The sequence below is a fragment of the Canis lupus genome, chromosome 16, assembly GCF_003254725.2.
Source record: "Canis lupus dingo isolate Sandy chromosome 16, ASM325472v2, whole genome shotgun sequence".
NCBI classification, from domain to species: Eukaryota; Metazoa; Chordata; class Mammalia; order Carnivora; family Canidae; genus Canis; species Canis lupus.
The window spans coordinates 14,236,381-14,260,240 of NC_064258.1; the positions used below are offsets into that span (position 1 = coordinate 14,236,381).

A 23,860-nucleotide genomic window follows, 5' to 3' on the forward strand; every position below is an offset into this window, starting at 1 on the left:
AGGTTTTGGACCCATGTGGTTTCATTTTCCTGTGTTTCCATGTACTTGTTAATTTCTTTTATTTCCTGGTTGACCCATTCATTGTTTAGTGGTATGCTATTTGACCTTCATATATTTGTGGTCTTTCCAGATTTCTTCTTATGGTTGACTTCTAGTTTCATAGTGTTGTGGTCAAAAAAGATCCATGATATGAGTTCAGTTTTCTAAAATTTATTGAGACTTTTTTGTGGCCTAATATGTGATTTATTCTGAAGAGTGACCCCTGTGCACTTGAAAAGAATGTGCATTCTGTTTTAGGATGGGATATTCTAAATATATCTGCTAAATGTATCTGGTCTAGTATGTCCTTCAAAGCCATCTTCTTGTTTTTTTTCTGTTTAAATGATCTTTCCATTGATGTAAGTGGGGTGTTAAAGTCCCTTACTATTATTTTATTATATCAATTAGGTCCTTTGTGTTCATAATAACTGTTTATGTATTTGAGTGCTCCTATGTTGAGCGCATAAATTTTTACAATTTTATATCTCCTTGTTGGATTGTCCCCTTTATTATGATATAGCACTCTTCTTTGTCTTTTGTTACAGTATTTGTTTTAAGGTCTATTTTTTCCAATATAAGTATTGCTACTCCAGCTTTCTTTTGATCTCCATTTGCATAAATGTTTCTCTATCCTCTCACTTTTAGTCTGAGTGTCTTTAGGTTTAAAGTGAGTCTCTGGGGATTCCTGGGTGGCACAGTGGTTTGGCGCCTGCCTTTGGCCCAGGGCATGATCCTGGAGACCCGGGATCGAGTCCCACTTCGGGCTCCCGGTGCATGGAGCCTGCTTCTCCCTCTGCCTGTGTCTCTGCCTCTCTCTCTCTCTCTCTCTGTGACTATCATAAATAAATTTAAAAATAAAAATAAAAATAAAGTGAGTCTCTTGTAAGAAGCATGTAGATGGGTGTTGGGTATTTTTTATCCTATTTGTCACCCCATGTCTTTTGATTATAGCATTTAGTTCATCTACATTCAAAGTAATTGTTGATAGCTATGTATATATTGTCATTTTATTATTTGTTTTGTGGTTGTTTCTGAAGATTTTCTCTGATACTTGTCTTTTTTCATGTTTTGCTGATTTTCTTTAGTGATATATTTGGATTTATTTGTCTTTATTCTTTGCATATTTATTAGTAGCTTTTGTTATATGGTTACCATTATATTTGTATATAACCTTCTATGCAAATTGCAATCTATATTACGTTGATGGTAGTTTAAGTCTGAACACATTCTTTACTCCTCATGTCCTCATGTTTTAGGTATCTGTTGTATATTTTACATCCTTTTATTTTGTGAGTTCCTTGAATCATTTTTTTTACAAAAATATTCATTTTTACTGTTTTTGTTTCCTACCTTTATACTGTCACTTTTGTTCTCTCCTTTTCACTCAAAGAGTCTCCTTTAATGTTTCTTGCAGTGTTGTTTCAATGGTCATGAATTCCTTTAGTTTTTGTTTATCTGAGAAACTCTTTATCTTGCCTTCTATCCTGAATAATATTTTTGCTGAGTAGAGTATTCTTGGCTATAGATTTTTCTCATTTAGTGCTTTGAATATATCATGCCACTCACTCCCTTCTGGTTTGAAAAGTTTCTTCTGAAAAATGCCCTACTGCCCTTATAGGTTTTCCTTTGTAAGTTACTGTTCTTTTGTCTTGCTGCTTTTAAAATTTTTTCTTTATCCCTACATTTTGCCATACAACTTGTCTTGGTATGGATCTGCTTTTGCTGATCTTTATGCAAGTCTTCTGTGCCTCCCGGATCTGGATCTCTGTTTCCTTCCCCATATTAGGGAGGTTTTCAGCTATTATTTCTTTGAATATATTTTCTTCCCCTTTCTCTCTCTTCTTCTGGGACTCCTATAATGTGAATGTTATTACATTTGTTGGGAGACACTGAGTTCCCTAAAACTATTCTCATTTTGCATAATTCTTTATTCTCTCTTTTGTTCACTTGATTACCTAACATTACTTGTTCTTCTAGGTCATTAACTCATTCCTCTGCTTCTTCAGCCTGCAGTTCATTCAATCAAGTGTGTTCCTCATTTCATTTATTGAGCCCCTTTTCTCTGTTATTCCTTATCTCTGTGGTAAGGGTCTCATATATCTCCTACTCTTTTCCCAAGTCCAGTGAGTATCCTTATTATGATCATTGCTTAAAATATTCCATTAGGCATGTTACTTATATTTATTTCACTTAGATATCTGGCCATGCCCTTGTCCTGTTCTTTAATTGGGGATAAATGTCTCTGTCTTCTCATTTTGTCTGAGTCTCTGTGCCTATTTCTCTGTGTTAGGAAAGTCAACTACATCTCCTATTCTTTTTTTTAAATATTTATTTATTTATTTATTTGTTTGTTTGTTTGTTTGTTTATTTATTTATTTATGAGACTGAGCACTTGGGGGGAAGGGCTGAGGGAGGGGAAGGGTGGATAATCTCAAGCAGATTCCATGCTGAGCCCAACACAGGGCTCAATCCCACAACCTTGAGGTCATGACCTAAGCCAAAACCAAAAGTCAAATGCTTAAACAACAGAGCCACTCAGGTACCCCTACATCTCCTGTTATTGAAGGTAATGGCCTTTGAAGAGGAGATCTTGTAGTGTCCTGCGGTGTAGTGTCCCCTGTTTTCTAGGGCCTGGCACTTTTAGGAGTGCCTCCAATATGTGCTGCATGTGCTCTATCATTTTGTCCTGGTCACTTTATCCTTCAGGCCAGTTGCCTACAGAGGCTCTCTTTGCCTGCTATGAGCATTGCTTGGTACCTAGCCTGAATGTGGCATATTTTAACTAGGTTTGCTCTAGTCTATGAAATGAGACCTGTCACCACAAGAGACCTGTCTCCAGAACTGAGGCTCTGCACAACTACCCTGTTGGGAGATGTGGTGTGAGTAGTGTTTTAGGTTGGTTTTCTGGGGGCAAGGACACCCCCTCTGCTGGGACCAATATAAGTGTGACTGGGAGGAGTGGTTCCACCAAGGGGCAGGGCTTGATGTAAGTTAGGTAGTGTCAGCCCTGAACTGGTTCCCACGGGTGGCCCTGCACTTATGCTGAGGAGTAGGGGAGGTAAATGGTGCCGGCCACTTCCTCTGTTCCCAGAGGGGTCTCTCTGTGAACACTGACCCTCTGGGACATGCTCCAAGATGAGTGAATAACCTCCCCATTGTGTGTCATAGGTGCTCTTCAGATTGCTGTAGCCATGCTGTATGTCTGCAGGCTGCTTGCTCTGCCTTCTCCCCAGGAGCAGCACAATGCCCTCCAGGCTTTAGCCCAGCCAAGCCTGCTGACCTTTAAAACCTCAGGCTTTAAGCTCCCCTGGTTGCAAGAACTCATGAAATTTGGATCTTCTCACTTACCAAGCCAATTGCTATAGGAATTCATTCTCCTCATGCATTCTCTGTTAGTCTGTCTCTCACCCCTCTTGGCAACTGTGGCTCCCTCCTTTCCGTAGGAGCTACATGTTTCTCTCCCAAACTGTGTTTCCGCACATTGTACCTTCTTCAATGTGGCCTCTTATCTTCCTTTAATTGTGGGGTTTGTTCTGCCATTCTTCAGGTATTTCTGACAAATTTAGGATGACTGATTGTTATCTAGTTGTGTTCATGGGATGAGGTGCATCTAGGGTCCTCTTCTCCACCACTGTCTTCCTAGGATTATATCTACTTTTCTATAAATCTTTATTTGAAGATTTGCTAGTGAAAGTCCTCTTCTCAGTGTTAATTATGCTAAGAATATTCATACTGTTCTCGCCTTTTACATGAAGGCCACACTTCTCAAACAAGTATCTACACAGGAATTTGAAAATAGGGCAGCCTGGGTGGCTCAGCAGTTTAGCATCACCTTCGGCCCAGGGCGTGACCCTGGAGACCCGGGATCGAGTCCCATGTTGGGCTCCCTGCATGGAGCCTGCTTCTCCCTCTGCCTGTGTCTCTGCCTCTCTCTCTCTCATGAATAAATAAATAAAATCTTTAAGAAAAAAAAAAGGAACTTGGAAAATAGGGGAGGCTCCCAGGAAAACCAACACACTGGTTTTGGATGGGGGATTACATAATTTAACAGGTAAAAATTAAAATATTATTTTTTTATTGAAATCAGCACCAACATATTATGGGTCCCAAAGCAAAAGTCACTTGACTTCTTAAAATAAAACAACAAAGTTAACAACATCAACAAAAAAGTCTGTATTTGAGGCAGTCAGCCTCAGGCAATAACCCCAAGGCCTGAATGGGGTAGATTTGTTCACCTCTAGAATAGGAGTGTTTCCAGGGAAAAATCTGCAAACATGAAAATATACACAGCCATAATATTTGGAATAAATCATTTTTATCAGATTAAGAATCTGAAGGAATGAGACATCAGGCATTTATTAACTAGCTGCTACTGTTAAACGGTAAACAGCACAGCTTATGATCCTGTTGTCCGTCATTAAGAAACAAGGAATCCCTAAGAAAATCAAAGATAGTTATTTAAATTGCTTTCCATCAGCAAGTTTCCCTTCAAGGCCTCTAATATTCCAAGTAGATCAATTACAAGGCTTAAAGACATTGAAAATCATGCTCAGTTTTCAATCAGCAAAGTAACACCTGAGATCTAAAGAGCCTAAGAGTGATATATTTATGAAGGCAAAAGTCTTTAAGAAGTACTACGCTTCTTGTGATTTCTTGTTGTTTTATCAATAAACCTAGAACTGAGATGATGAGCATCATGACTACCTCAGCCTGTAGGACGTGGTATGATGCTTTGCAATACATTTTAGATTAATGCATTTTCTTGGCAGCCTCCATGAAATGCTCTAAACCCATAAGCATCCTAAGACAAGATTTTTTTTTTAATAATACTGTCCTGACTCTTTTTTTTAGGCCTCCTTACAGTATTTTGCTTTTTGTTTCATTTTGTGGTTTAAACCAATAGCATCCATGGCTTTCCTACTTGGCCCTTCCTCAGAATGTCTGTATCATTTCCTTCCTTCCTGGGAGGTAGTAGTAGATCAATAGACTGTCTAGTTCAGATAAGGTCTTTCTTAAAGACAGACCAAATGAATACTGGGGACCCATCTACTTCTTAGAAAGACTCATTCACAAATAAATGTCAATTTCCCTTCCCAGTATCCCCAACCCATATACCCTCTACTTAGCATTTCTAAACCATCATCTGAGTAGGACAAGGGTTGGGGTTACCATATAGAAGTGGACTGGGAATAAACATATAGAATAAGTATAAGAACCAAGCTTGAATAGGCATAAAGGCAGAGATCCATATTCTGAAAATACCAAATACCAGATCCATATTCTGAAAATAGCAACAGAGAGTTTCTCTGACTGGACAGGAGAAGGAAGCTCTGACATATTCATACCAGCTCATAGGCCTGGCCAGAAAATCTGGGGCCCCTTTATTTCCTAGTTACTAACATGGAATTGTTAGAAAGCAAACAAGAATGGGCTGGAAGCTCTGCTACCTCTACAGTCCACTCAGCACACTATGAATAAATAAAACATTTCTCGACTGTGAAGTCCTCATGAGTAAGGCAGTCCATGCCCCCACACTGAAAGCAATGCTATGAATATTTTGTCAATGTTCCTTTTTCTGTCTGCCTTCCCTCTTCATGTTCCAGCTTTAGGGATGAGGACCAGCAAAAACACCACTTTCAATAAGCAAGGGTGACCATCCATCCTACTCAGGAAAGGAAGAGAAAATTGAAGTCTCTGGCTTCTAGCTGTTTATATCAATTCTGAATGCCTTTCATCAGTCTACTTTTATTTCTCTTTCCTTCTCCTTACCACAGCCTAAGAAGTACCTTGGCTTATCTCATACACCTTCCTCACACTTTGGTAGAATCCAATCTCTCTGTGAAATAGGCCTCCCATCATGTGCTAATTAATACACTTGGTCCAACTGAAGAATACCAGGGACAGTCAGGTGTGGGCAAAGTCCTTGGGTTGGATGCTGTTCCTGCCTGAACTGTTACTGCTAGTTGTCTGTTAACAAACTCCTGAGAAGTACCCCAAATGGAAACTGATTTCCCAGCTGGACACCCCTTTTAGGCACATTTCCAGAGACCATGTCACTGCTGCAGAAACACAAATAAAACAAGCTTTATTTTTCTTTTGTTTTACCTTCAAGTAATGGTGTTACACAAATTCAATTTATTTCCTGAAACTGTTGATAGACAAAGAATTTTCATTTAAGTAAGCCAAAGGATGATTTAATGTGATTTGAAAACATGGCTGTAGATTATCATCTCTGGCAATGCGTTTCCCCCTTAAGATTCTCTCAAGGACGTGCACTGCCTACAGGACTGTCATGTCTAGCCTATGACATCATTTTAAGAGCTTGAGGGAGAAAGAGTAAGATCACAGATCCAGGTGACAACTTCACAACCATTACTTTAGCACCAAAGCATCCCTAACTAGATAAAACAGAACCAGAAGTCCCTTAGCACTGAGAATCTCCATCAACCAAACAATTCTCTCTTTGTTTGCTTTTCTTCCCTCTAATTATGAATATTGCTATTAAGACAATGAACAAAGCACCGACAGTAAAAGAGCTACAGAGAATGGGAGCCAGAAAGATGAAAGTTACAGCGACCATACAAAGTGGCATTGAGATGAGAGAGACAAACACATTCTCTATTCAAGTGGTCACAAACCCATTCAGGGAATGCCAAATAGCCTCAAAGGTAATATTCACCACAAATGAGGTGGGGGCAGGGAGGGGAGTGTGCTGAGGAAAAAGCAAAATTGAAGGAAGGAGAGAGAGATAGGTATCTATGTGAAAGTAAGGAAATAAGACACAGAACCTAAATGATAAAGGCTGCTCGGTCATTTCTCCATTTGATGTAAATATCCTCTAATTCCTTTCAGGGTCCTAATTTCCTATTCCTTGAGAGTCTTCTACCCAAATATATACCTGATGATCCCCACATGAACTGTACTTGAAATATCTTCCGGGTTTTTTTTATATAAGCACCTGTATTTCATTGGTATCTAAAAAATACCACTGTATTTTAGTTGTTACACTAGCTTGTAACAACTGGATTTCTCCTATCCATCCTCTGCAATTTGTTTGCTGAGAAGGAAGCCCCTGAGGGCCCTTTGAGCTTGAAATTGTACTGCCACCTAATGTTCATGCCTAAGAACTGCAACAAAATGAAGGGAAAGGCATCTCTGAAATCTACTGGTAAAGATCAGGACAAGTGGGCAAAAGTGGGCAGTAGACACAGGGGAAGAAACAGATGAAGAGATGGTGCTGAAGAAACCAGTATCAACCAAGTTCATTCAACATGAAAACTTGTCCATCACACTTTTGATTGCCTAAAATATGAACATTCCTGGGAAACATTTTAGCATTTTGGAGACATGAAAATAATTGCATACGAGACTTAGGACAGCCATGTAGGCACAAAAGATGGGATACTTCACATTAGAAATCAGTTTTTGCAATATAGTTGCCTGCTTAATTTCTTTAAAAAAAAAAGGGGGGGGGGGTAGTAAAAGAATAAGGCAAGCATTTTTTTTCTGAAATTGAACCAAGGGAGATATATCTGCAGAGAGCCAATAGGCAGTATGAGTAAGGAGGACCTGATACCAAGAGCCACTGGCTCTAACTTAGTCACTCGGTGAATGCTGGCCAATAGCTCCTGTTGAGGCACAATAGATCTGGAGTTTTGTGAATATGGACTTTTTTTTTTTTAAGTGTAATTTGAAACAAAGCTCTGGGCACTGAAGGCAAATCGTGTGAGTGTCACGTTATACTGTTAACAGAAGAAACTTCTCACATATCACAATATTCAGGATAAGCAGTATCTACCTTGTGGGGCCAACGTAATTGAGCAAAGACTTACTCACAACTAATTTTATTTTCATTAAATAAGACCTTCTGAATCCAGCTTTAGAAAATGGAAGAAAAGACAGAAGTGGAGTTGGAAGCTGCTTTGGCACTTTTCCTGAAAATAACTGTGATATATTCCAGAAGTTTTTCTATTAACATCTCCCACCTTACCCACTTCTCTGAAGAGGGAATTCATGTTCAAGACACTGGCATGGGAAACAGAATATGAAAAGTATCTCCTCCCCACACTTCTGTGTCCAAGGACAGGACAGTTTCTACGTAATATATTACCAACAACCCAAAATAGTAAAAAACAAACAAAAAAAAAACCCACAAACCTCTATGAAAAAATGATAAATTAATACAAATAAACCACAGTAATATTGGGAACAAGATGTGAAAGTGGGCTCCACAGACTCTCTTTGAGAATAATTAATTCCACATGTGACTATCAAGCATTGCTATAAACCTAATTCAATTCCAGAAGTTGTCAGAGATACAGAACTTACAACATTTTATCCCACTTTTAAGGAGACTCTAAGAGGTTTATGGAGTAAGACCAACATCAAAGAGAGAATTGGAGAAACTGTAAAGCAATGCTGTCGATGTTCTTATGTTTGGTGATTAGCACAAGAGCCAGAAAAGTTAGGAAAAGGGAAAACATGGTCCCTGTCTCCCTGAATTCCAAGCAAGTCATTTCTCCATGTTGTAGAGAATTTTCTTGTGCCGGTCTCCTCAGGGTGGTCCTGGGTTCAGAGGTCCCCAGAGGTTCATGAGAGAAGTCCTATACCCACCCCTTCATTTCCAAAAGCAATAAAGGGACCCTTCTCACTCTGACCCCATACCTGTGCAAGCCAAGCAATTACTAGTCAATATCCCTCCAACCTGAGATTCCTGGGCAAGTATTTTTGGAAGGATTTCAAATTTATCACTGACATTTTAAATACATTTAATCAATACCTCATCTAAGGCAGATGCACTGAGAAAATAAGAGTTTGGGTGGCAGTCTGAGAAAGAAGCAAAAGGATGAGCAGGTTGTGGAAGTAAGTCAACAGGAGGCCCAGTGCCTCTTCACCCGTGTTCCGAGTGCTCTGCCCCTCTCTGTGGAGGTAAGCAGGAGGGCAAGAGGCAGCCAGTACTGAGCTTGTGTGTGCTCCCTCTTTAAAATAAATAAATCAAAAAACAAATGTTTAGTTCAGATCCTGTCAGTCACCCTTACTTGTAAAGGGATAATCTCTGGGAAAGATTATCTCACCTTTCCTCCTGTTGCCAAAACCTGCTATGGATGCCCAAGGACAAGGCATGTGTCCTGAGGAACAAGGACTCCATGGGATGGGCCCTCTGGGAATAACATCACAGAAGACCCAACTCTGGATTTTGCACCCTTTCCAAAAGGAAGGAAAGATCATTGATAAGAGTCCCCAGAAACTGTACAATTGTCTGATGGGTTGGACACTTTCCCAGCAGGCTCTGGGAGAGGATTCTTATCACACTTGACTAAATTTTAATCCTGATGCTTAGAAAAAGTGGGCCCTCAAGAAGAGACGTGCCATCATTTTCTGGGATTAACATCCACTTTATGCCAACTTTTTTTTTTTTTTTTTTTTAGCTTGGATCCCATTCAACACACCCTAAATTCCTACTTTACCAGACTGAGAAGATTTCAACGTTAAGCCCTTAAAGAAGAACCAGGAACAGTTTCAAAAAAAAAAAAAAAAAAAAAGAGCACCAAATGTGCAAAAACCAGACTGCATGGTGAGCCAGCCACATGCTCATGGCTACTCCCAGAGGGCACAAGACAGAGGAATGACAGGAGATTCCTCTCGCACACACCCAAGTCTCCATCTCTGGCACAGCCTCTGAAAACAAAGAAAAATTCTCATTTCTCTACTGGCCTAACAATACCTGCTCTCACTTCCGGGCACAGAGAAGTTTAGTTTTAGAATGGCACGTAGATGCTTTTGTCACAAAAGACTGTGACCTGGGACCAGCTTTTCTTAATGCCCTAAGGCAGAATGTGTTGTTGGAAGGAGAGAGAAATTCCCTTTGTCTTGTTTTTAAATAAGACTGATAGTTTTTCATTAGAGGCTCCTTCTACTGCTCCCTACTTGTTAAGGGAACTCAAAAAAAAAAAAAATGCTTTCCTTCTGCATGTCTCGTCCCCATATTTCCTCATGCTCTGGCTCTGTCCTGTCTCTTTAGGTTGGAAATCCTTAGGAAATCCCCAAATTCTCTTCCATCCATAACATTTTGACCGTTCATGGTTTCCCACTTGGCAACTTTCTTCCCCTTTGTCCAAAGAACATCCAAACCCTCCTCAAGCACTCAACTTACTGACATAACCAAAAAAATCCAGAGCTCTGACACAAGGAGCATGCTGACTTCTCAATGCACGAGGTTCTAGATGGGATTCTTCTCCTCCACCCCCTGGCCCCATCTCATCTGTGTGCTCATCAACAGTGCCTATAATTCTCTATACTCACCATTGTTGCTTTCTACTTTCTCACTTATAAAACAGCAACTTCTCTCTGTCTGAGGGACTCCATGCATCATTATTATTTTAATGTAAATTCCCTGCGTCAAACAGATCTACATTAAAATACGAAATACATAAATGGATTCCACAGCCTAACAAAAATGTTTAACATTTAATGTAACATTTTGTTACATTTTTGTATGTGTGTGATTAGAACTGGGTTTGCTGCAGTATTATAAATAGACATCTCTATTTTGGTTTGATAGAGTACCTTCTCTCTAATGTCCCATATTTATCCATTTATCCAATAAGCCTGCCTTACGGGACACCTGGTATACCAGATATGGTGCAAAGTGCTGTGGATGCAGAATGAGTAATATAGTTTGGCTATCCAAGGAACTCACATGCTTTAAAGAAGGGTCTGATAAAATTTCCCTCATTTACCATGTTCCTCAAGTGTGAGTAGGTAATGCCACATCTTTTGCAAGTGAAAAGAAAGAGCGCTTAAAGTAATATTCTGACGTGCTGTAATCACTGACCAAACTTGAACTCATAAAAATGGAAGGGTGGAATTTCTTGGCGTCATTTTAAATCCAATGGATGTTTAATATTAGAGCTTATTTACATTAACAAGATTTTTTTCAGTGTTGGTCAAAATAAGATATATTTTGACATATAAAGACATATAAAGAATTCTAGTCTGGCTCTGCCACTAACCAAACTTGGAAAAGGATTTCCATATCTGACAAAAGGTTTAGGACCCCCATATGCAGAAGTATTTGAGGAGCAACTATAAGAGGAATAGAGCAAATTTTCTTATTAAAAATTTTGCACACACAAGGGAACAGAGCATTATGTGCTTGGCTAAATAGGGAGGGTAAAAACTGGAGGTAAGGCAGGAAGAAAAAGAAAGGAAGATATATGTCAGATAAACTGGAGCCCTTCCAGCTTCAGTGATTAGGCAGGGAGAGCAAGATTTAGACCAGTCAACAGTAAGTAGGATGGGAACCAACTATCTTAGTGAAACAGATGCAAGGGACTGTGTGTCTCCATCCAGACAGCACTGATTTCATCTCTAAGACAGATTCCAGCAAAACTGGCATCCCACTAAGAAGATTAATTTTCTCCCTCTTATCAGATTGTGAAGCATGAAGGGTATTTCCACAACCCAATCACTGCCCAATGGTCTGTCCTCCTGTTGAGAACTTGGAGCTGTGACTATAAGCCAATTATCCTTTTTATTAGAGTCAGGCCATCACCTAATGTTCCCGAAGAAACTGGATAAAGGAAATAGTCGGAAAACAAGAGGGGAATGCAGCTCTTAACCCTATGTTCAGCCAAGAACGACTGAGTTTTTGGAAGGGGAAGGAAGGGTTATCTTCTCGATATTGTGGTTCAGAATTTTAGAGCACTTGGAAAAGCCAATTTCTAAAGTACTATTTGGTATCTTGGATATCCCTAAATAACTTGCTAGTTGTACCAACTTCCTTAAGCACATGTCAGTTAGAGTGATGCTAAACTGTGCATTCAATTATTCGAGGAGCATTTCTGGTTATATGATGATGAAAAGCAGATAGTTATCTGCTCATGTACAAAGGATGAAGAAAATAAGCTTGGAGTTCTTAAAAAGCCTCTTTCCTTTGAGGCTAACATTTTCATTATTTCTCTAAATACTCATTCTTTTCACATAAATATAAAACAGTGAAATCTGGAGGAAGCAGCAAATTCTAGTCCTCTTATTTCCAGGACATTTAATGCATATCTCCATTATGGCACTTAGCAGAGAGAACTCTAATAATTGATTTGTGTAATATTCCCCTTTGCATATAAGCTCTTCAAAGGAGATAATAATTTCTTGTTTAGTTTTATCTCTTCAGTGCCTACGTATGTATGAGTGTGCGCCTATATACATATACCAGATGGACAGTTCCTTACCGAGAAGGTGCTCAATATTTATTTGCTCAATCAATGAATGACTTACTGAATGACTCAGCCTGTTTCTTGGAATCCCAATGAAAATAATCAGACCAGATACATCATAGTTTGATTTTTGATAACATTATCTCTTAGAGACTGCAGATCATAAGGATCTATTAGCCCTGCTGAGTTGATCAGGTAATAGATACTTGCCGAGACACAGATGTCTGGATGGAACGTCTGCCTTCGGGTAGCTCACTACACTCTTCTTTCTTGTCTTAGTCACGTGGCAAGATATTCTGTTTTTACCTGTGTGACCTTTACTTAGTTCCTTCCAATTTAGGACTTGAAGACACTAAGAAAAAGTGTACTTCTTTCAGTCAGTTTTGGGGGTTTTGCATAACCCTAAATAAATAAAAATTTCAAAAAGATCATTCTTTTTCAGAAACTAAATATCTCCCAGTCCCTTTACCGGTTTTTCCTTAACCCATCTGACTCAGGTTAAGTCTTTCCTTCTCAAAAAAATAACTTATTAAGAATATATTAGAGTTGAGGCACCCAGGTGGCTCCGTGGTTGAGCAGCTGCCTTGGCTCAGGTCATGATCCCGGGGTCCTAGGATGGAGTCCCACATTGGACTCCCCACGGGGACCCTGCTTCTCCCTCTGCCTATGTCTCTGCCTCTCTCTCTGTGTCTCTCATAAATAAATAAATTAAATCTAAAAAAGAAAAAAAAAAAGAACATACTAGTTTTCACTCAGTGCTATTTTTTTTTTTTTTTTCCAAATCTCAGATCCTGAAGTTGAGAAAACTCTTTCTCAGGACTAAGATTCTGTTTGCTATAATTTCCATTAATTCCTTCCTTGCAAATCTTCTGCCAAAATGAAATATAGCCTTGTCACTAATTCTGGTGGTATGATTAATGATGAGAGCTGATGTGTTTCTAGAATCTACTTAAAATCATATTATTTTAAATAGATTTTAAATAGAACTTTCTTAGATACTGAAAATATTTTCTGAACCTAAAGACAAATTCATTATGGTTCTATTTGTAAGAATGCAAGTCAACTGTCTCTACCTAATTTATCTTAAAATTGGTACTTAAAGATTGTTTTCTACTATCTTCATAGGTTTTGAAGACCTTAGATGTGTTATACGTCCTTCACTGGAATTATGTTCTCTCCTAGAGGACTGTGTATAAGTAGAAGGAAGGATGATGGATCTTATGAATAAAAGTTAAAACGAAGAGACAACTCTGAGGAGACCCCTGGCATTAGGGCATTTGGAATTTAGAGAGGAAAAGGCCACTGTGAGCAGGTCGGGGAGCCAGGCAGGAAGGATGAGTTGGGAAAGCACTGCAGTTAAATTCCTCCTGTTTCCCGAATTTACTTTTTTTTTTTTTTAAAGATTTTATTTAGTCATTCATGAGAAAAACAGAGACAGAGGCAGAGACAGAGGCAGAGAAAGAAGCAGGCTCCGTGCAGGGAGCCTGATGCAGGACTTAATCCCAGGACTCTGGGATCATGACTTGAGCCAAAGGCAGATGCTCAACCACTGAGCCACCCAGGTAACTCCAAAATTTACTATTTTAAAAATCAGTCTTCTCAGGATTTTTGTCTCTTACCTACCTTTTTTACCTACTTTTTGTCTCTTACCTACATTTTAGTCTTGGTTAATCATTTCTTTTTTTTAATTTATTTTTTATTGGTGTTCAATTTACCAACATACAGAATAACACCCAGTGCTCATCCCGTCAAGTGCCCCCCTCAGTGCCCGTCACCCACTCACCCCCACCCCCCGCCCTCCTCCCCTTCCACCACCCCTAGTTCGTTTCCCAGAGTTAGGAGTCTTTATGTTCTGTCTCCCTTTCTGATATTTCCCACACATTTCTTCTCCCTTCCCTTCTATTCCCTTTCACTATTATTTATATTCCCCAAATGAATGAGAACATACACTGTTTGTCTTTCTCTGATTGACTTACTTCACTCAGCATCATACCCTCCAGTTCCATCCACGTTGAAGCAAATGGTGGGTATTTGTCATTTCTAATGGCTGAGTAACATTCCATTGTATACATAAACCACATCTTCTTTATCCACTCATCTTTCGATGGACACCGAGGCTCCTTCCACAGTTTCTCTTTGTCATTGATTTGTCTCTATGATTCTTCCTCCCTCTTATTTCTTTGTTTTCTACTCTGGGATTCTTTTCCCAGTTTATCAAACTGAATGCTTTATTTGTATGAATCATTTTTCCTTTGATAAGTGAATTCATAGTCATAAATCATTCTGTGAGTAAGACTAGTGGTTTCTGCAGACTCTGATAAATAGTATTTTCAGTTCTAGGAATTCAAAATTTCCCTTTTGATTTTTTTAATGTAGTGTATTATTTAATATTGTAAACATGATGTTAAACTGGGACTTTCTCTCTCTCCAAACTTACTGGGGCTTTAAAGCTGAAAGCAGCAGATGCCAACTGTACCTAAAATATTACAATAATTCTTCAGGTCTTTTTTACATACTTACTTTTTTTTTTTTTTTTTTTTTTACATACTTACTTTTAATATTCCTGATAGGAATATCAAGCAAAATTGAAACTGCACATACACCCTGCAACACAGGACACATGGAGCAGGGTATTCACTGCAGTTTTAAAATAATAAAATATTAGAAATCACTATCAAAATGGAGAAATAAGTTATGGAGTACTAATGATGCAATATTCCATACCAAGTAGAGTTAATTAAAAACTGCATATATCAATACTAATATATTTTAAAAATATGACCATTGAATGAATGGCAAGTCTGAAAAGCGTATGCATTGTTCAATGTAGGTAATGAAAGTACAAAGATAATATAAACAAAAAAGTTCATAAAACAACATATTTTTATGTTACTCTATGTTGTTTATAGAGTGAAAGACCTAATGCAAATAATAACATAAAACAACATAATATTTCAGGGTATTTGCCACATGAATACCCTTCCTATAATTTTTTAAGATTTTTATTTAAATTCCAGCTACTTACCATACATGTAATATTAGCTTCTGATGTACAATATAGTAATTCAGCACTTCCATACAACACCAGGTGCTCATCACAAGTGCACTACTTAATCCTGGTCACCTGTTTCACCTATCCCCACCCCTCCTCCCTTCTGGTGAGCATCAGTTTATTCTCTATAGTTACAGATTCTTGGTTTGCCTCATTTAAAAAATATTTTATTCAAATTCAGTTCAATTAACACTTACTATACTAGTAGTTTCAGAGGTAGAATTCAGTGATTCATTGTTGCATAACACCCAGTGGTTGTTACATCACAGTCCCTCTTTAATGCCCATCGTCCAGTTACCCCATCTCTCATCTCCCCACCACTTCCCTCCAGCAACCCTCAGCTTGTTCCCTAGAGTTACAGTCTCTTATGGTTTGCCTCCTTCTTTGTCTTCCTCTTATTTTATTTTTCCTTCCTTTCCCTTATGTTCACCTGTTTTGTTTCTTAAATTCCACAGATGAGGTGTCAATGCCTGGTGGCTCAGTGGTTGAGCATCTGCCTTTGGCTCAGGGTGTGATCCTGGGGGTCTGGGATCAAATCCCACAACAGGCTCCTTGCAGAGAGCCTGCTTCTCCCTCTGCCTGTGTCTCTGCCTCTCTCTGTGTCTCTCATGAATAAATAAATAAAATCTTTTAAAAAAAACTCCACATATGGGTGAAACCAGGGAACCCTGGGTGGCGCAGTGGTTTAGCGCCTGCCTTTGGCCCAGGGCGCGATCCTGGAGACCCGGGATCGAATCCCATGTCGGGCTCCCGGTGCATGGAGTCTGCTTCTCCCTCTGCCTGTGTCTCTGCCTCTGTGTGTGTGTGTGTGTGTGTGTGACTATCATAAATAAAAAAAAAAATGGGTGAAACCATGTAGTATTTGTATTCCTCTGACTTATTTTGCCTAGCCTAATACCCTCTAGTTTCATCCATATCATTGTAAATGGCAAGATTTCATTCTTTGTGATAGCTGAGTAATATTCCATTGTAAATATACACCATATGTTCTTTATCCATCCATCAATCAATGGACATCTGGGCTCTTTCCCCAGTTTGGCTATTGTGGACATTGCTGCTATAAACATGGGGGTGCATGTGCCCCTTGGAATCACTATGTTTGTACCTTTGGCTAAATACCAAGTAGGGCAATTGCTGGGTTATAGGGTAGCTCTATTTTTAACTTTTAAGGAAACTCCATACCATTTACCTCATATGTGGAATTTCTTTTTCCCTTGGCTCATATGTAGAATTTAAGAAACAGAACAAATGAGCTTTCAAATAATTTTTGTACTTATTTACATTGGGACAATTTTAATATAGTTTAATAATTTTTGAAAATAAAAGTCATTTTTAAAATTTCAATCTTTTTTTAAAAAGCAGTAAAACTGCTTTAAAATTAATTCTCAATCATATTTACTTTTGGGTTAATTTGTAGTTAAATATATATAATAATATATAATATATGTATAAAGTGAAAATTTCTATATAGGGAGATTATGTATGCAAATATATTATATATGCAAATATATTATATATGCAAATATATATTTCTCCCCACTACACTAAAGATGCTAAAAAAATAGAAACCAAAGTAAACCTTTTTTGGGCCGTGGAGCTGTGGGCACCATGCCTTTGCACTAGCCCTTCAGGAAGATTATACAGTATGGTCAGAAAAACCATGAAGTCAGAAGTCAAGCCAACTGACTCGAACCACAATTTCCATTCTTGCTATCTTGCATGATCCAAAATGAGTATTTTAAACTCTGTATGCCTCAATTTACTCATCTTTTAAGCAATGGCAAGATTTAGAAGTTGTTACAGGAATTAAAGATAATTTATCTATGACACAAAGCAAACAGGAGACATTCTATCAGTAGTAGCTATTACTAACATGGCACATAATATCTAGGTATTATATAATTGAACTATTTGATAACTGCAAATATACCTCTTCGCATCAGAGATGATCTCTGAAGGAAACAAAGAGATGTTCTTTCTAAGGAATTAATGGACACAGTAACAATAATAAAAAATTAAAGAATTAATAGGCAAAATGAGGGTAGAGTACGGTATTTGCTTATTGTCAGTGATTTAAAACAACTGTTTTATTATGGTCCTGTATTCTGAGTCAGGGATTCAGACAGAAGCCAGGGGGAACAACTTGTCTCGCTTCCATGATGCCCAGAGATTCAGCTAGGAGACTCGAGCACTAGAAGGTGAGTATTTGAGTGTTACTTTGTTTTCAAGGAGATTTGGCAGAATTTTTTTTTTTTTAAGTTAACTGCTCTAGTGCACTTGAGAGCTAAGGTAGTATAAATGACCAGGACAACTAACAGCTGCCAAGTGAAGATCAATAAGAAAATTAAGAGAAATCTTTGAAGGATAATATATCCCAAATAAAGAATAAGATTTGATTTTTATGTAGAGTTTTAAGAACTTGGCTATTAATATAAAGTAGTACATCTATTTGTGATTTAGGAAGGATATTTACTACCTTAGAAACAATCACTTCACATATCATGATACATACTTTAATATACTCCATATAGGGAAATCAGGAAACAGGAAACCAGGGTGAGGTCATACTCTACTTTTTGGAAATAGCTTGTCTGGAAGAACAACTACAATACTCATCTGGTTGGTCTAGGCATAATTTCTATTTCTGTGGCTAAACTCTAATTTTCAAATAAATCTGCCCACAGCTAGATAGCCATGTCTTTAACCATCAATGGGTGGCTGACTCACCATGGTTTACAAGCATCAATTTCATATAAAAAAGAAATGGAAAAACAACCCTGGGTTGTAAGGAATCAAGATGTGACCAAAATCTAACTATATGGTTGCATTATAAAGGAAAATCCATGGTAATTCACTTTTTTCCTTTCTACTCTTCACACAACAAAAATAAGAGGTAGTGCCGAGAAGCAATTAAAATGAAGTTGCCTTTTGCCCCTGGGATATTTGAGTAGAGCCTTCACCAAAGAAGTAATGAGCTCCAGATTTTTCACTTATTCTCCCCTTTGTCATACCAAAATTGCTGTGGTCTTCCTTTAGAAACAACACCTCTTCAGTTAACCTTAGGCTTCTAAGACTTTGACTCCTTTTATTTTGTAAAAATGGTAAGACTACATGGCAACAAGGCCATTTTCGCTATTCAATTAGGACCTAGGGTAGGAACGGAAATCAGCCTAATATCACAAATTTTGAATCAACCAACTTGTATGGCCTCTGAGATGGGGTGATTGGCCTGAAGTGTGGAAGAAATGTACCCATGACCACTGACTGTACTTAGAATCCGCTCCTGCAAGGAGATATCACAGGGAGAAAAAGATTCCCCAGCCAGAAATGTGCCAACACTGTTGCCAGAACTCCAACATTCATCCTACTTCTTGACTGTGATCCAACCTCAGAAGAAAACACACCGACTATTCTGATCTACAAACAAAAAGCATCCATAAGCATGAACAGATGCTGCTTCGTTTACCCAGAGACTCTGAGAAACATGAGCAGCTCCACTTCAGCCAACAAAACTACCTGGCTGTGCTACACAGAGCACACATCCAGAGGCTCAGGACTGGACACAAATGAAACAGAGTTGTAAAAGCAAGTGGGGATGTTCATACAGATGAAAAGATGCTATGTCACTTCCCAACTATTCATCATCTCTTTCATGCATGTCTTCCTGAGGCGGCAAACATAGGGACATCTAGTAAGCACTGGACTTCAGTAAAGCAAACACTGGTGACGTTCAACGTATTTGTAGATGGACATGCGAGGTCTCAGTGTGGTTTGGGGGCCAAAGAAATGGAAAGTGAAGCTCCACTAGGAGCCGGGGGTTGGGAAAAGTGAGCCAAGTGAATGCAATGTGAAACCACTGGGTGCCACAGGAGACAGCGTGAGAACAGCACTGGAAAGAGACCCCTTGTCACTGACAAGGTACCTGGCAGGCCTCTCCAGGTGACCACAGGGCGCACAGGAAAAGAACAGTGAGAGCGCGCTTACTGTAGCACACGTGAGTGGCTGAGATCCCTCAAATCGGAGTCCTCATAATGCGGAGTAATCGTTCCCAGACCACTGTCGCTCAGGATACGCTTCCGTAGGGCAGGATTCCACCATTCTGACAGCCTGGGAGAAGGAAGGTACCAGGCATTAGGCATTCAGGACCAGCCACAGGACCTACTCTGCTCTTCCTCAAGATGATGCTTGTCCGAACAGGAGATGGGAAATTAATCTTCATCTATTAGCTCCTTCTTCCACATTTATTATTTACTTTTCTCAACCATCATGAACTGCTTGTGTGCCTCTGCCTTCTTTACAGATGAGAAGACTACATTTCACGATTAGGTAATTTTAAATGTGATGTAAATAAGAAGTAATGGAACCTGATGGAGAAATGGAAATTGGGAAATAAAAAAGCTCAGCCCTTTTCACTGTTTTCCTGTCCTTGCTCATTTCCAGAAGGGGCAACTGATCTGAAATAAGAAAGGGATTGATTGAAGTTCTAGTAGATTTTCAGGCTACTTTGGGCTACTTTGTTTTGGGAGCTGGGGCTAATAGAGGTTTAACTCAGGACGAAGCCATTTCTTTTGGCCATTATTTGATATAGAGAAGGACAAAGACCAGGATGAGTGTGGCAGGATGAGTTGATTCTTTCCCAGATCAAATACTGTAGCCAAGATCATGTTGGGCAGGGGGACACCGAGACTCTAGTGCTCACTGCTCCTGCAGGAGGACCCAACATCTCACTTGCTTTCCTCCCTCCAGCTGACACACTGGATTTACAGTACGTGGACTGTGAAGATGGGCTTTTCCACCACGTTCTGGGATGCCCAGGGAAACATATCTGATATCACTAGCTCTGGCTTCCTAAACACAACTATATACTTGCCCTGTCATGCTACTTCGGTCTTTTCTTGACTTGATACATACCAGTGATATCAGCTGGCCCTTGCAGAGTGGGAGATATTCAGAAATGGCAACAATGGTCAAATAAATTAGTGCAGAGGAGTAAAAAGGCATAAGGGCTACCTCAAGTGAACATGTCAACTTATATGGTAGGTATGTGTGTGTGTGTGTGTGTGTGTGTGTACACAATCTGCAAATGCTATTTTAGCACATGTGTGTGTGCTTTCCAGGGAAATCCTTATTTTAACTAATTGGCCTCCATATACCAGTAAGACATCAAAGTTCATTAGACTTCACAAGGGCAGAGATTTTGTTTGCTTGCTTTTGGGGTTGTTTTTTTACATTGTTGTCTCTTAAGCACTTATACTAGTGGCTGGCACATAAAAAGTTGTCTAAATAAATATTTTGGAATTGCTGAAATAACCTAGAAATATTAATAATATTTTAGTGGCTCAAAGTAGTGATTAAATGCATAAGCTTTAGCATAAAACTTGGGACCAAATCTCAATTTTGCCATTCATTTTCTATGCAATACAGGCCAAGTTAAAGAATGCTCTAAGCCTCAATTTAGTTATCTATGGATTTAGGGTAATAAAAGTTCCAGATGCACAGGGGCATTGTTACATGACCGTGATGAGGCTGATAATTTTAACAACATCATATTTAATGAGTGTCTACCAAGTGTCAAAAACTATCCCAAATACTTCACAAGTATCAATTCATTTAATTTTTGAACAGTTCTCTGAGTAGGTTTTATTTCTATTTTACAGATCAGGAAATAAGCACAGAAATAAGCACCAAATCTGATGATTTGGTTACTATGAAGTGATGGCAGGGATATAATAAAGGCATTTAGGACAGTAGGTGGCTTATAATAAGTGCTTCATACATCATAGTTATTATTATACAATCTATGTCTCAAGCTGCTTAGATATAGCAAAAAAAGGAGAAGTGGTGGAGGAGAAACATAGAGTCAAACCACTTGTGCCCATTTTTCTTTGGATAATACAAGCATTATAGATATATACGCACAAATGCAAATACTAGCACTTTATAGTTTGGTAAGAGGTGTAGACATGGTGTGTAAAGAAGGCTCAGACATGGTACAAATCTTGGTGGGAAAGAATAATTCTATGCAGCCATTCAAAAGACAGACATATAATGGAACCAGTTATGCTACACTCTAATGAAACACAACAAGAAAACCTGTATCTTAAGTTAGTTTGATGTCATTAGAAATGCCAAGTGCAAAGTCAGATATGGATGTCACCCTGTGGCCAGCCTCGCTACCATGTCACCAAAAACGAGGCATACTCACCCTGAGGCTTGCTCCACCACCAGGTCAGGCATTCCTGGAGGTGTCCCTGCCTGCTGTGACAACACCATATCTGGGTCCAGAATAAAAATCTCATCTTGGGAAATCTCCATCACAAAGTGCAAATGTTCCTAAGGAAGAAAAAGGAGTCTGTCAGAGGATTGACAGGATGCTCAAATCTATCATCGGATATGTAACAAAATAAAGCCTTCTTGATCTTGAAAGATAATCAAAGTCTATGACATAACAAAAGACCAAGTGCATTTTCAGAGGTCTGACCTGTGGACATCCATCCCTGAAGCAACACGGGAGGAAGAGGCTGGTGAAGCCCTCTTGGCCTGGGATTCCTACTTGACCAGGATCTTGTCAGGTATGACCAGAGTTGGGCTTGCCTCTTTTCAAATACAGTCAAAGAAGTGATACCCCACCTGCGGCTTGGTCCAGCATGAGTTGTGCAATAAGCTGGACTTGGACCCCCAGGATCTGGCCAAACTAAGTGACATGATTAACAACTAGTTTTATCACTGGATTCCATACTGTATTATTTCTTCTCTTCCTCCTCCTCTTCTCTATCTTCTTCCTTTTTCTTTTTTTCAGGAGAATTTGGACAATGAGAACACATATTATCATTGGGCATAAGCATTTTTTTTCTCATTATGGAACTCTGGGAAGTGATGAATTGCAAGTAAGTAGCATAAATATATACTGGAGGTGTCAAACTTGTTAACCAAAATAAACTTTAAAAGCCATAAAATTGAGCTAGGAAGCAGTAAAAGTAGCAGTGTGTGAGAAAATTTAGAGCGCAGGCAGGTAATGATATCTACAAACCTAGTCATTTTCTGTACTCATCTGCAAGGTCAAGCCACATCATCCTGAGTCCACAGATTACAACATGTGTGAAGACAAATAAGAAAACTCATAGCTTCGGCTATGAGTGCCATTCCAGAATTTGTAAATGTTTTAGGGTTTACATTAGAAAATAATGTATAAGATTAGCTACCAATAAAGTGTTAGGCTCAAGAAAGCTTACCTGAGATCTGTCTATTCGGTAAAAGCGATCAGCAGAAGTTGCTAGGAAGAAAAAAAATGCATATGGCATTCAGAATCCTGTGTTCTGGCACCAAATTCATAGCCTTCTCTCATATTATGCCACCAAAATCTTAACATTCCAGTCCTGCCTTACTGCTAGCCCATTCCTAAGTCTACATAGAAACATCAGGACCTCCATGTCTGCTGTGTCCTCCATGTCCTTGCTTAGAAAGCCCTTCCCCATTATCTCCCTAACTAAATCTTACTTGTCTCTTCAGGACCAACTTAAATGCTACCTTCTCTGTGAAACATTCCTCGGTCCCATCCTCCCTAACCCAGAGAAAATTCATTGCTCCTACCTTTATTCATATTTACATTTTGTTTCTTCTTCTTGTACAAACCATCTTCACAAACAACTATGAGATGAAGATATCTGCCTCTTTAAAGGTCACTGTTTCATTTACTCTTTTATGTCTTCATACATTAACACAGGTCCTTAAACAGAGCTGGGACTCTGTATGTATTTATTAAGTAAATAAAGTTGGGGGTGTGTGTGTGAAAAATTCCTATAGGTAGCCAGACTTCTCAGGGAAATGATTCTCATTTTGAAAAAAAGCTTGAAGATGTGGAGCCAAGGACCACATCTGGTATTGAAGGATTCATTTCACTTCAAGGCTGAGTCCCTAAGCCATGTCTAAAGAAAGCCAAAACAGTGAAAAATAATTATTTAAGCATTCCTAAAAGGGATTGGGCTACATCTGTGGTTTGGGAGAAAAACTGCAAACTTTGAGTTTCTAGAAACTATTCTGATTATTCTTAATACTCAAAAGAATTATGTTCCTCCTCACTTAAATCTCTCCAACAGAGTCCAAATATTATAAATAGATTTTCTACAAAGTACATAGTACTAGAGGGAATAACTCAAAATGCAAATGATCATTCAAAAATCATAAATATTTAATGAGTAGCTTCTCTCCAAAGGAAATGAGTTGAGAAGACAATCATGGTCCCTGCCCCCTAAAAGCAGCAGGGGAGTAAAATCTATCTGAGAAGGACGTATTCTACTTTGTTCTTGTTAAACATAAGTGTGATCACCTTTTAAAGGTTTTTTATATCTATAGAGTATAATAAATATCTGTATTAACACACCAGTCCCTGCACTTAAAATTTTATCTAAGAGTGTATACAGAACAGACAATATATAGAACAATTCAAGTAAGTTTCCAAAATTTTCTTAAATATAAGTCTTCTGTGAAATCAGAAAAAAATACATGATTGTGCTTCTCATCACGAGGGAATAAAGGAGCCAGAGGAAAAGTGGTG

The 23,860-nt window shown here is 38.8% G+C and overlaps 1 protein-coding gene across 1 annotated transcript in view; it reads right to left on the minus strand.

Annotated features, from left to right (window-relative positions):
- The window catches only part of DGKI (diacylglycerol kinase iota), a 428,861-nt gene that overhangs the window by 65,347 nt on the left and 339,654 nt on the right, over positions 1-23,860 (minus strand). The window contains 3 exon segments of the mRNA XM_049094866.1: positions 19,291-19,413; positions 21,512-21,639; positions 22,539-22,579. Coding sequence (XP_048950823.1) covers positions 19,291-19,413; positions 21,512-21,639; positions 22,539-22,579 — 292 coding nt within the window.